The 14,093-nt window shown below is 39.9% G+C and overlaps 1 protein-coding gene across 2 annotated transcripts in view; it reads left to right on the top strand.

Annotated features, from left to right (window-relative positions):
• The window catches only part of hk2 (hexokinase 2), a 38,863-nt gene extending 33,457 nt beyond the window's left edge, over positions 1 to 5,406 (top strand). For both annotated transcript variants that reach the window (XM_047592082.1, XM_047592080.1), the window contains 2 exons: positions 4,376 to 4,612; positions 4,758 to 5,406. In XM_047592082.1, the coding sequence (XP_047448038.1) occupies positions 4,376 to 4,612; positions 4,758 to 4,902 (382 nt within the window). In that variant the 3' untranslated portion in view covers positions 4,903 to 5,406. The remainder of the gene's footprint in view (positions 1 to 4,375; positions 4,613 to 4,757) is intronic.
• Positions 5,407 to 14,093: the final 8,687 nt, after the last annotated feature.

Raw genomic sequence — 14,093 nt, 5'->3', positions numbered from 1 at the left:
CAATGATTTCCCTTTTTCAACCAATATTAAGCTTCACTGCAAAGAAATAGCTCAATATCATAACTCATAAGTTGGAACTCCGTGCAGAAAACTTTGAAGTTTCTAAGGAACTAATCACCCTTGGATCTTTGAAAACCTCTGTGAAAGACCTCAGGGCATTATTATCTTCCATGTATTTTATTTGTGTTGTGTGAGTTTCTGTCTGTTGTTATTGTCGAAACTCTCCTAGGCTGCTGTCATGGCCAGGCTTCCCTTGGAAAAGAGGTCTTAGTATCTCAACAGGATTGACCTGGTTAAATAAAGGCTAATAATGGCTTACATTCAAACATAACTGAAGATTAACTCGATTCACAGAGAGTTATTTACCAGAGAATATAAATTCTAAGGGACTCACACCAAGTAAACTCATTATAGCACTCACTGAGTGTTTTTAAATGAACACTTTATACTTTATTCATGTCCTTTAAATATTTAGTACTATAGCGATTTTAATACTATGTCACACAGTATTAAAAGTGCCACAGCACTATAAGAGCTGGGGTTTTATATCACAAACCTTTCTTAAGAGACACTCATTGATTGGGAGAATATGTTCATTGTGAGACCAGATACACTGGAAAAATAGGTCACTGCAAAGTAATTCTTGAAATAAGTGATAGAGTATACACTGCCTGGCCAAAAAAAAAAAATGTCTCCATCAAAAAAAAAAAAACAGTCACGCTGATATTTTGTTGGACCACCTTTAGCTTTGATTACAGTGCACATTGTATGGCGTTGTTTTTTGATAGGAAGCTTCTGCAAAGTCAAGATTTATTTCCATCCAGTGTTGCATTAATTTTTCACCAAGATCTTGTAGTGATGAATTGATGATGGGAGAATCTGACCACTGCACAAAGCCTCCAGCTCATCCCAAAGATTCTCAGTGGGGTTAAGGTCTGGACTCTGTGGTGGACAATTCATGTGTTAAAATAATGTCTCATGCTCCCTCAAACACTCGCTCACAATTTCAGCCCCATGAATCCTGGTATTGTCAACTTTTCTATAGTCTCATGTGGCGCTGATACACCAGGTAAAACTCCTGTGTATATTGTACATTTGGCCAATAAGGAGAATCTGACTCTGATTCTGATTCTTGTAATATGCCCGTGCCACCAAGAAAGAAAAAATGAATCCAGTATATTCATCTCATTCTTTGGGTATCATGTTGCTGAACCTGGACTTGAGCAACTGCAGCAACCCCAGATCACGTCTTTCCACACGGTTGTTTAAGAAATGAGAAGCTACTCATTGCATCAGTTGGGGTTAAATATTTATATTTTCTTTATTCCTTTTTCTTTTCTTTAAACAACACAAAAAACAAACACATAAAGGAGAGGCACAACCCAGTTAGTACTAGACATCTACAAAACCTAGGTTGTGTACTCTGTGTGTTTAAGTGCCTGCTATGTTGTGTGGCTGCATAATGAAAGTGGTGAATTTATTTCTTTGTTTATTTAACAGGGACAGTGCACAGCTCTCAGCCTTATCAGAGTGAGCTACTAGCTAATTTTCATCTGCAATCAAGATGTTAAAACAACATATGCATATAAGGAAAGTTGATTTCAAATGGATCTAAAGTTTCTTAGGTTGAATTTCACAGTATTTCACACCTGCTTTATGTGTTTCAACTGTGAGTCAACAGCAATTCCCAGATATTTAAAATGTGACACTGTTTGGATCTTTTTCCCTTAACAAGGTTGCTCGGCATCTTTGATGCCACGGGCAAAATACTGATGGGCCTATAATTGAAGGTCTTAAAAATGGGAACTACGACTGCAGCCTTCCATGCACCTGAAAAAAATGACTGTTTTATTGACATGCACACGTACACAGTGCATATACACGTGTATAATATTTCTCAGAAATGATGTATTCAGTAATATGATGTGTCTGATATGTAGAGGTTCTTTTGTGAAAGCCAGATCTTTTTTCCAGTTTTATTTTTGGTATTGTAATTGTTGCATCTGTCTTACATTTTAGATGCTCTGCTCTGCTCTGCTCTCAGAGTTTGTAATTTTCATTAACCACTTGACATTCTTGTGGACTAGTGTTTGAAATGATGCTGTTCTTTTGGAACAGGTGGTGAAGATGAGTGATATCTTTATGCTTGCATGGTGGCAAGTGAACTGTTTTTGTTGTACAACTGAAAATCTGGATTATGCAATGATGGGGTATCTACATGGTGATAGTGAGGATTATGTAGTTTTTGTGTACATTCCTCCACATGGTAATATTTCTGATAGTAATTTTCTCTACGTTAGGTGGAAGGAAGGAAATCTCTGCAGCTGCAGTGTTTTTGCATCGATTTTGTTCAAGGTCTATCAGGAATTGTTGTGATTATCATCATGTATCCATTTGACTGTGTATTGTAGCTAGTTTGCTAAAAAAGTAATATAGAAATTTTGGGTGCTCCTTGGTCACTTTGTGTTTTTTTCCTTTGTAACACAGAGATTTTGGGTTTCAGTAGAAATTTGGAGTTAGTGGGTCAAGTGATTTGAACCTGTGGTCTGTTGGTCGATGAGACCATCAGGAAGATATTTGACTCGGAACAGCACGTCAATAAGGAAAGGAAGTAAAGACTAAATATATTGAAGTAACAAGAGCTTGGGGGCATCCTCTGTAGCTTGTTGACTGGATACCCCATGAAAGGAGGCTGTAGTCTGCAGATACAGTTCCAGCCTCTGCCCTTTCCTGTGTGTCATCCCCTGTGTGTGTCTCACCCCATCACTTCCTGTCTCACTCTGTCAAGATAAAGGAATAAACAGCCTAACAACTAGATAATGAGGTGGAGATGGTGGGACAAATGACTGAATGACGAAAATGAATTTCAAGAACAGGTACTCAAAGAACATGAGCAAACAGTGTATTGGACAAGTGTATTGAAGTGAGATTGAAATGATGCATGAGAAATGTAGAGAATGATGAAGTGAATGGAGAACCAGAAATAGCACTAATCGGCTGTGGAATGCAGATACGCGCTGAATGAGTGAACAGATCATCCTTATTGAATTTTCACATCAGCTTCATTTAAGGCCTTGAACCTTAATGTTTCGACAAACCACTGTATCACGGTGGTTGGTTGTTACAGACCTGGAATAGATTCACTGCACTTCTCAGAAAAGCTAGAGCTGAGTTTTGCTTATCTTAAACCACAGAAAATCTGAATGACCCAAGAAAATTCAGGAGAACTATTAAGTAATTATCTAGGACTAATATTTGAACTGGTCTCCCGCCATGCTCAGTGTCAACTTATGTGATAATCTCCAAAAAACAAGAAATGTTAAATTGTTTCAATGAGCATTCACTGATTCTTCTGTAATTCTCTTGCCCCTGTGGGGGGTATGAGCCTTTTATTGATGGAAAAACCACTGTTGATAACGGTTTCAGTTTTAGCCCTCTCTCTTTTTCTCTTGAAAATACTGAATTCTCATAAACTGGCTGCAGATTTCGTAGCCAAACTCATCTCTTTAATCTTCCATTGATTCACAAATAAATTCCAATCTGCAGTGGGGTTCCCCAGTCTTATTTACTATTTACATCAATCGTGTGAGAGTGATGCATTGTTTTATTGAACGTCCCACAACCCAGGACAGAGTTCAGAAAAGGGCATTCATGTTTGCTGCCCCATCTGCTTGGAATGAGAGGTTTAATTTCATTTAATGATTTTATAGATCTTGTTAAATTTGTAGAAGATGAGTCTACCCACATCTGCAAGTCCTGCCCAAATCCAAGTATTCAATACTTGCATACTAAGTGCTTTTGTATATTAGAGATTTCAATTTTTCGATGTTTTTGATTTTCAGATTTTTCATCTGCTAAAAATTTCCAAAATGTTTTCACAGTGGATTGATTGTAGATTGATTAAAGAAAAAAGTGTGCAGAAAGTGAAAGAGTCTGAAAACTTTCTTCTACTTTTCATCCGTGACCTCACAGAGTCTGTATAGATTTTATATTTGCATAATCACCTCATGATTGTCTGAGCTAAAAGACAATTATAAAAAGGGCTGCATTCAACCAGCCTGTGTCAGGAATTCACTTAGGAGAGAAACATTGAGTGCTATTAATATGCAGGTGCAACTTAACTCATTAGTTCATTAAATGGGTGAACTAATGGCCCTATGCCTTTTAAGCAGCTTTTAAACTGAACAGCCGAACCTCTACTTTTTCTATGGATGAATGCAGTTTAGCAGTGTTTTGTCGACGTAATAGCACAACGACTTAAGTTCTCTCCATTAGGTATTTTTTTATCACATTATACGTTGTATGACCCTAAGTGCTGAAAGCAGCGCACCTTTATGTGTACAACACCTAACTGTCATTCTCTGTGATCCCAAAGTGACCGTCTGGCCATGCGTCAGATTCGCTCGATCCTTCAGCACCTGGGCCTCACCGGCACCACATGTGACGACAGCGCACTGGTGAAGGAGGTGTGCAGCGTGGTCGCCCGCCGCGCCGCCCAGCTCTGTGGTGCAGGTTTAGCCGCGGTGGTTGACAAGATACGAGAGAACCGCAACCTGAATCAGCTCTCCGTCACCGTCGGAGTGGATGGTACCCTTTATAAGACGCACCCTCAGTAAGTCACATGCAATTTTGGTTGTATTTACCCGTACATAATTAAATATCATTAACATCAGAGAGTAGGCAGAGACATTTCCATGCACCTTCTGTTCAACACTGAACATTTTCTTATTCTTTTCACTTCCTCACTTTTCCTGAAGTTTCTCCAGCATCGTGCAAGAAACGCTGCAAGATTTGGCGCCGCAGTGTCAGGTGACTTTCCACAAGTCGGAGGACGGAAGTGGAAAGGGAGCGGCACTGATCACCGCTGTAGCATGTCGGATGAATAGTGAAGGACAACACTGAGCCCTCCCCCCCCGTAGACCACTGGATAGGTAGACACAGATCTACTATGACTGTCTGTTTGAAATGGGTCACCATCAGTAGTTACATATAATCTGACCTAAGTTCACTTTGCTTTTTGTCTGTAGTGTCTATAGGAACAGTGCATTTTTAAGCACTGACTGTTACAGGCCCAATTTTTGACTTTCAACTTTCAAGAAAAAGCTTACACCTTATGCACCTTTAGGATAAGTGCCTGTCATTAAAAGACCAAAGCTGAGCATGAAATACACTGTCACTATCAAAGATAGGTTAGAATCAAACCAGGAAGCAAACAACTATACTTTGTAATGCCCTGAGGTGTGATCTTTGCATTTAGAATACTGTCTGTCATATCCGTCTCAATTAGACTTCATCTCTGACTAAATCTGAATAAAATGTAATTGTTACAGTGGATGAAAGATTTCATATTACTTGTAAAAAATCAAGCACAATACTGTAATTAAAATACTTTTCTTGCTGTCGTAACCTTTTTTTTTTTTTAATTCTTTGATTTAAAAGTTTGAGCAGATTGGTTATGCGGGCGGCCTGGCCCTGCGGCATGAATAAACAGAAGGATAACTTTAATATTGGTACAGTTACAAAGATCGGGAGAATGAATAAACATGCACAGAAGGAGGCTGAAGCTTTCAGAAAAACACACGCTGAGTCCAGCAATGGAGGGTCAAAAACAAGCAAGAATAAGTCTGGTGTTAAACAGTGCATAGCTGCCAAGAGGGGGAAGAATGCCAGCAATGAACCCAGGAGAGCTGGCAACTGACAGGGAAAACAAATACTTAAGAGGTACATATTCATTTATCCTTATGGGGAATTGTCTCTTTTATACTGAATCTGCATATTGAATGCAGATCTCCTTGAACCTCACATTTTAAAAACTGAGGTATCCCCCCTTCACTGTGACATTCATCCACCTTCTCCATTTTCTTGACTAATGTAAAATAAATAAAAAAATAAAAAACTCCATAGTAGAGGAGGGTTCTCTGAAACACCATCAACATAATTTGTTCAACTTTGACATAAAAGACAAATGTCAGATTGACTAATGTGTTTTGTACCTGAGCATGAAACATTGCTACTAGTATAAACAGTTACTTTTCTCACAAACAGTGGAACAAGTCTACCCATCCCCTGTCACAACTGAAACTGAAGCATTTTTAGAGTAAAAATATACAAATTAACTGCGTACGTGATCCCGAATATGTGTCTGGACAGCAGGAATATCCTCTGCAACAAAGATTATTGCAGAACGTGTACATGTATTTAGAGATGACTAGTTTGATTTTGTGGCCGTGCTGTGCTCAGAGTAGAAAACAATCAAAGACGGGGGTTTCTCCACCTCTCCATGCCTGTCGACGGTTGCCAGGTGTTGGTTCGTGATGGCTGCCAGGGCTGTTGCTACGCTGTGGGTGGGGTCTGGTTGGGGGACTTCTCGACTCCGCAATCTCTGTTCAAAGTCAGGACTCAAAATTACCCCAAGAGCTCAGATAACTCATTTAAGAGGGCAGGCTGGTCGCAATTTGGCCAGAAAACATCTTGATGATCCCCAAGACTTTAGGGAAAATGCTCTGTGGACTGATGGGACAAAAGTTTAGTACTTATCGTACAGAACATCATAGCGACGGTAAAATCTGGTGGTAGCAGTGTAATGTTTTGCTGCTTCAGGACCTGGAAGACTTGCTGTGATAAATGAAACCATCAGTTCTGCTGTATGCCAAAACATCCTGCAGGAGAATATCCAACCATCTGTTTATGACCTCAAGCTGAAGTGAACTTGAGTTCTGCAGCAGGACAATGGTCCAAAACACACCAGCAAGTCCACCTCTGAATGGCTGGAGAAAAACTAAATGAAGACTTTGGAGCGGCCTAGTCAAAGTCCTGACCTGAATCCTATTGAGATGCTGTGGTATTACCTTCAAAAGGTGGTTCATGCTGGAAAACCCTGCAATGTGAGTGCATTACAACTGTTCTGCAAAGACGAGTGGGCCAAGATTCCTCCAAAAGACTCATTGAAGTTATCACAAACACTTGGCTGCAGTTGTTGCTGCTAAGGGTGGCCAAACTTATTAGGTTTAGGGGGCAATCACTTTTTCAAACAGGGCCATGTCGGTTTGGATTTAGTTTTAGCAATAAAAAATGTCATTTAAAAACTCCATTTTGTGTTTTCTTGTGTTATCTTTGACTAATATTTAAATTTATTTGATGGTCTGAAGCATTTAATTGTGATAAACATGCAAAAAAAAAAAAAAAAAAACACACAAAGAGACAAATAGCCATTCATACTCAATGCACGCCTCAAGTCAATATTGAATCGCCAATTAATCTTGCATGCACATTTTTGACTGTGGTAAGAAGCTCCTGCAGCTACAATTAGAACAAGCAAATTCTACACAGAACTTTCACGCCGTGAGGTGCCAATTCTAACCAGTGCACCACCATGCCACTCCATGTACAAGTAAGATTTTAATCTAACCTCAATAATTGAAATAATAATGAGAAAACAAAGGGAACCTTAATTACTTATCTTGAGGGTGATCAGTAAAGGACAAGGATTAGTAGCGCACTTAAGGCTGGGAAGTTCAATTCTGTTCTGATTTATTTATAATTTTTCCTTAAAGCAATTCTTACCCTTTTTGCATTTTTACACTGTTATTCTCATTCTCATCTTCTATAACTGCTTGTCCAGGGGACGAGCGAGAGGCGGGGCACACGGCAATCATAGCAGGGCCAACACAGAAAGACAGACAACCATTCACACTCACATCTACAACCAATTTAAAATCACCAGTGAACCTAACAAGCATGTCTTTGGACGGAGGGAGGAAGCCGAAGAGAACCCACATAAACACGGGGAGAACTCAGTCAGATTCGAACCCAGATCGCATCCAGCAGTTATCAATATTCAGTTCTCATACATTTCTTTTGTCTGTCCAATAGTTTTATACGCTCCGAATAAAGTGATTTGCCAACCTTCCTGGCTGTCATCAGTCACCACATCCCTCCTAGTTGATACCACTGTCACCTCTCTGGCAGTGACGAGAGAATTACTTTGCGCCTATATACGATAAAGTTAACAAAATATTATGTTAACTTTGTGAAAGGAAGAGATTAATATACAATGAATGAATTAAATGCCATTTATTAATTCATTGATTAATAAAATATATAATAAAAAATGTAAATAAATGAAATTCAATTAAAATTCATTTAATTCATTATGTCAGTGTTGACTCATATCATGAATTTATTTTATCTGTCACACTGGCTTCTCAGTCGCACTTTACATCTGATTCGTGAAGTTCTGGTAAGAACATTCCAAGACACTAGGTGGCGGTGTTCGTGCTTCCACTTGTTTGGCGATGGAGTATCAAGAAGAAGAGTTAAAACTGAAGAATTATTATAAAAAGGCACACAACCATGTAGTGTTTTTTTTTTTGTTGTTGTTGTTGTTTGTTTGTTTTTTTCACTGGGTTAATTTTCTCTGTTCTCCGTTTTTGGCGGCGATTGAGCCAAAAGTTACAGCCCCTCCACACATGTGCCGGATGTTGGTGGTGCCATTTTGCACAGAGCCTATTAGATGAGTACCTCACGTCACCTTTATGTGTCGGTGAATGCAAGGCAAAATGTCAAAAACCTGTCCAGATCTGCTGGGAGAAGCAGCCAAGCTCTTCGAAGAATTCCAGCGCCATCTCAACCACAGAAGACATCTGTCCAAGGTATGTAACTTTATCCAGAACACCAGCACCTATTATCTAACAATTTAAATTCAACATAGATTTAAGTGGAATTATACAGAGTGATGGCCGCATTTTATTTGAGTCAGGCACAGCTTGAAAGCTTGGTTTAAAAAAAAAATAAAGCTTAGATTAGCCATCACTGGGTGCCATACAGGGGAAACTCTTCTCCTTTTAGCAACGCTCCATGAACACAAATCCACAGACAAATTGGCAAAACATGAACACTAATATTACGGGGATCCATTGCACTTAATATATGTTCATTAATCCCACGAACACTCGAACCACTTTCTGAACCAGTGCGGCTTCAGACGTCATCGGTAACGTCACTCGCCCTTAATGAAGCAAGCCTCGATACGCGCTTCATAGAAGAATTTATTGACACACGCTCCAAAGTCTAGGCATCGTACAGCCCGCCACTAATTATACATAAATAGTTGGATGTGATAGGTGGCTAATGCCGTTGTCTTGTAGAATAGAATCATATTGAAAGAGTACAGACTAATTTGTGTCTTTTTCAACAATTAATGATGCAGTTTAAAATTCTAATCAACTGTGGTGAGGATTATAAGACGTTCAGCACCAAGCCAAGCTGTACGGAGGAGCTACACACACACTTTCTGTTGTTTGGCTGACCACAGAGCTGACAAAGTCCCCAGCGTTCTGCTTAAAGCAGAGCTTCTTACTGGCGGACCTGGTGAGCAAAAGGTGACATTTTCAGGTTAGTCTACCTATTTACAGAAGTATTTCCATTTACAAAACCTAATATCATTTTACTGTTAAAGAAAAAAAAATTGATTGTGATTGTGATGCTCATTTCAGTCAATCCCATAATCTTCCTGAACCTATAAAGAGCATTAGCATGGTAAGTCATGCAGGTAGAACTGATTTCATATGTCATTAAATGTTTTGGGTTGGCTGTGGGTCGCTATTTTTGAGAAAATACTCACTAAATGTATCAATGTACATTGTAGAGCTATGTACTTACCATGACTCGATACACATAAGGTATACCTGCATAGATTTTAATTTATTAATGACACATTTAATTAGTTAATGAATGGTGTATTTATTTATTTATTAATTTGTAATACTTTCAGTCATCCATACATGGGAAGAAGGATTGTGTGATGTCAGGCAGGGGGAAGTTGGTGGAACTTTGGAGGGGGGCGGAGTTCTTCATGTTCAAATTTGTGCTTTGCAATATGCCAGAAAGATAAGAATGTCTTTAAAAGTGGAGTGTCTATATCCCCAACCTAGACTGGGAGAGGTTCGGAAGCAGGTATGAGAGTGGCCAGAGGGGGCGTCCTCTGCTCTTCAAGACTGCTTTTACACAACGGACTGGGAAGTGTTTAAGCAGGCTGCCACTAACAACAACCATACAGACATTCAGGAGTACAGGGACCCCGTGACTTCTTATATCACCAAGTGCATTGCTGATGTAACCCATACAAAGACACCATCACTCAGGCTAACCAGAAGCCATGGCTGACAAGGGACATCCATCAGCTGCTGTGGGCCAGAGACGGCGCCTTCAGAGAGGCTGAAACTGACCTAAGAACAGTGAGAGCCAACCTGTCCTGCGGTATCAGGAAAGCATAACCGGATTAAACACAGAAGATAACCTCCCATTTCAAAGACATGTGGAGCCTCTGGCAGGGCATTCAGACTGTCACTGACTATAAACCACAGCGCCACAGTGCTGGAACAGCAGCACCTCTCTGCTCAATGACTTCAGTAGCTTCTCTGCACGCTTTGAAGCACAAAACAACACACGCCCAAGGAAGACCCCGTCCCCTCCCCGATAAGACTCTGTGTGTGTCTGCTGCAAGCGCCAACCTCCGGGCAACAGGTCCAGACAACTTCCCAGGTGGAGAGGAGCTTAAGGATGTCTTAAAGATATCTACAACACTTCTCTGAGACAAGCTGTTGTTTCATCATGTGTCAAGGCCGCAACCATCATACCTGTACCAAAGAAACCTGACCCATCCTACTTCAATGACTGTCGCCCTTTGGCACTTACCCCCTTAAACATGAAGTGCTTCGAATGGTTAGTCATGTTCTGACCACGTGGTGCAGAGACAACAATCTCCTGCCGAATGTTGGCAAGACCAAGGAGATTGTTATTGACTTCCGGAGAGGCTGCACCCAACACCCACCACTGACCAACGAAGGTGCTGCTGTGGAGAGAGTGAGCAGCGCCAAATTGCTGGGGCTGAAGACCTCTCCTAGACGACCTACACTGCATCACGGCGCCTCTACTACTTCTGCAGCACATAGTGAAAATAACTGGAAAGATGGGGCCCCAGTCCTCTCCATGCAAGACACATACATCACCCGTCTCATCCTCAAAGCCACCATGATTGTGACCGACGCCAGCATCACAGCCTGTTCAGCCTCCTGCTTTCTGGGAGGAGGTATCGGAGCCTCCTTTCCCTCTCCACAAGCAGCTTCATCCACCAGGCTGTCAGGAAGCGAAACTCTCTGATCCCTAAGACTCTGGACTTTCTGTCTTACAGAAGGACTGTCTTTTAGCACTAATACACTATATCATATAGAAACGTACTGCTGCTATTACTGTCTTTAGCATGTTTACAACCTCACACAAAAAACATATACACTGTGAACTTTTTTATTTTATTTATTTTTTAATAATACTAGTAAATGTCCTCATCCTCTGTGCACTTTAGTTATTGTTTAGTTTGGTGTTAGGATAATGTCTGTCTTTACCTCTTCACTGTGGGATAGTAAGAAACTTTTTTACAATTTCTTTTTAGGTCTGGAACATGTGAAGAAATTGACAATAAAGCTGACTTTGACTCAGAGATGGTTTACTGTTCCTATTTACTTTAGGTACTAGAAACAGAATATAACGGAGCTTGGTCTTGACCTGAAGCCAGAGAAGATATGCCAATATGGGATAAATGTAATCTTTAATTCAGTATCCTGTAAGTACTTTTCCTGGAAATTGAACAATTGAACAACTGAATTGACAATATCACAAAGAATTTCTGAAGTTTTTTTTGTACAAAATAATAAGTTTCTTCTAGATGTAGAAGTAGATTCGTTGAAGGTAAGTATTTGGTCATAAATAGGTATAAGCACTATTCTCAGGTGGAAATGAAGAAATTGGCGGTACTGTTGCAAACCAAACTCGTGTGTACTAAAACAACTTGAAATAAATCACTATGACAGTGCATTTAAAATCAATAAATTAAAAAAAAAAATCAATAAATAGGGAGGCTTGGCCATTTGAATGAAACATCTGCTTTATTTGTTGTCAGCCAAACAGCAGACAGATCGTATATGTATGCCCTTTTATATTGTATAATTTGTAAAGTAAAATGAACACACCAAATTTCCTACGAGATTTCTCCAAACACACTGTGCAAATCAGTATCTCAGTCTTAATCTTATCTCAAAGAGATCCTTTAGATATTTTCCCCTCAAGCAATCTGCCTGTGATTTGATATGCTTTTGTTTTTTAAGTCTGTTTCCTCTGCAGCGTTTTTTTGTTTGTTTGTTGTTGTTTCTTTTTTTGAGTATGGAAAGCAGTTTGAGGCACATTCAGGAGAATTTTGCTACCCAGACTAGATGGAGACCCATTCATAGAAAAAACAAGTTCAAGACCATCAGAAGAGCAATATCTGGAAGTAGAATAAGCGTAGCAGTGCAGTTCATGAGATGGATTTTATTCTTTGCCTCATTAATGAGGTCATCACATCATTTCAAACTGATAATACTAATGATACTAATCCTGAGAAAATAGAGGTGCCCCCACATTACTGACAGTATCTGACAGGGAGCCCCCCAGGCGCACAAACAGAAGGGGGGTAAGGACAGGATTTGTGGGGTGTGAAGAGCCAGAAGAGGGTCCAGCACTGGATCTATTAAAAAGATACTAAAATCTATTAAAAAGACATTTCCTGCACTGACACCGTCAACTTATCCACTTCTGATGAACTGGTGTCCCACTACAACACTGAACTTCACCATACCCTCGACATTCTCTCTCTATTAAATACAGGATCTGTTTCCTTCTCCCTCTCTGCCCCCTGGTTCACACCCGGACTTAAGATTAATACTTTATTGATCCCCATTGGAGCATTGGGGAAATTCAAACATGAAATTCAAACCTTTGGCTCTTGAAAGCCAAATAACCACTCGTTGCAATCAAGGAATGCAGAATGCCATCTCTGAACACACAACACATCAAACCTTGAAGAAGATGCGGCTACAGCAGCAGAAGACCACACCGGGTGCCACTCTTGTCAGCTGAGAACAGGAAACTGAGACTACAGTTCACACAGGCTCACCAAAATTGGACAACAGAAGATTGGAAAAACGTTGCCTGGTCTGGCAGGGTCAGAATTTGGCATAAACAACATGAAAACATGGATTCATCCTGCCTTGTATAACGGTTCAGGCTGCTGCCGGTGGTGTAATGGTGTGGGGGTTATTATCTTTGCACATTTTGGGCCCCTTAGTACAAATTGACTATGGTTTAAATGCCACATTCTACCTGAGTATTGTTGCTGACCATGTCCATTCCTTTATGTCCACAGTGTACCATCTTCTGACGCCTACTTCCAGCAGGTTATTGCACCATGTCACAAAGCTCATATCATCTCAAACTGGTTTCTTGAACATGATAATGAGTTCATTGTACTCCTATGGCCTTTACAGTCACCATTTACTAGCAAGGTGTACCTAATAAAGTGACAAGTGAGTGTATATACAGTAAATCGATGCTGATTGGCGTCCTCCCTATGTGTTCTTTACATTAACAAATATGACATATTTCAATTGTGGTGCTGCTGAGCCACATGACGTGTGGTTATTGAGGCTGCGCAGCGCACCTCAGGGTCAGAGGGTGGGTCAGTGACAGACAGGACCCAAAAAGTCCCACAACTGTAAAATATAAAATATATAACAAAAAATGAAAAAAATAAAAAACTCAAATCATGTAGCTTTAGCTGAGAATTCTCATTGAATCTATGACAACCAACTACTGTGGATAAAAACAGAGTTATAGCCTAAGTGTCGAAATCATTAGAGGAATCTAATTAGATCCCGGATTGTCTGTATGCACCTCCACCAGTGTTCTGTCCAATTTAGAATTTTTCTGGTTCTCATCCTCACCTGATCAGTATGTCTGATGGTATTTAATTCCAGTTTCGTCGCATCATTGTGGTTGGTAGAGTAGAAAATGATTTTCACCATAGTCCGTCTAGACTTAGACAGACTTTATCATTTAGATTTCCATCCAGGTGAAATTTCCGTTGCAATGGCGCAGAGCACAGTAGGAATACTGCTCCGAAACAGTATATACAGTATTTAAGTATACAAATTTAAAAACTTTGTACAACAAAGATAATATAGGATGAGGATAAATATAGGATACAAATATTTTCATTTTCT

This window comes from Mugil cephalus, chromosome 8 (genome assembly GCF_022458985.1).
Source record: "Mugil cephalus isolate CIBA_MC_2020 chromosome 8, CIBA_Mcephalus_1.1, whole genome shotgun sequence".
Taxonomy (NCBI): Eukaryota; Metazoa; Chordata; class Actinopteri; order Mugiliformes; family Mugilidae; genus Mugil; species Mugil cephalus.
This window is presented reverse-complemented; position numbering and strand designations above follow the sequence as displayed.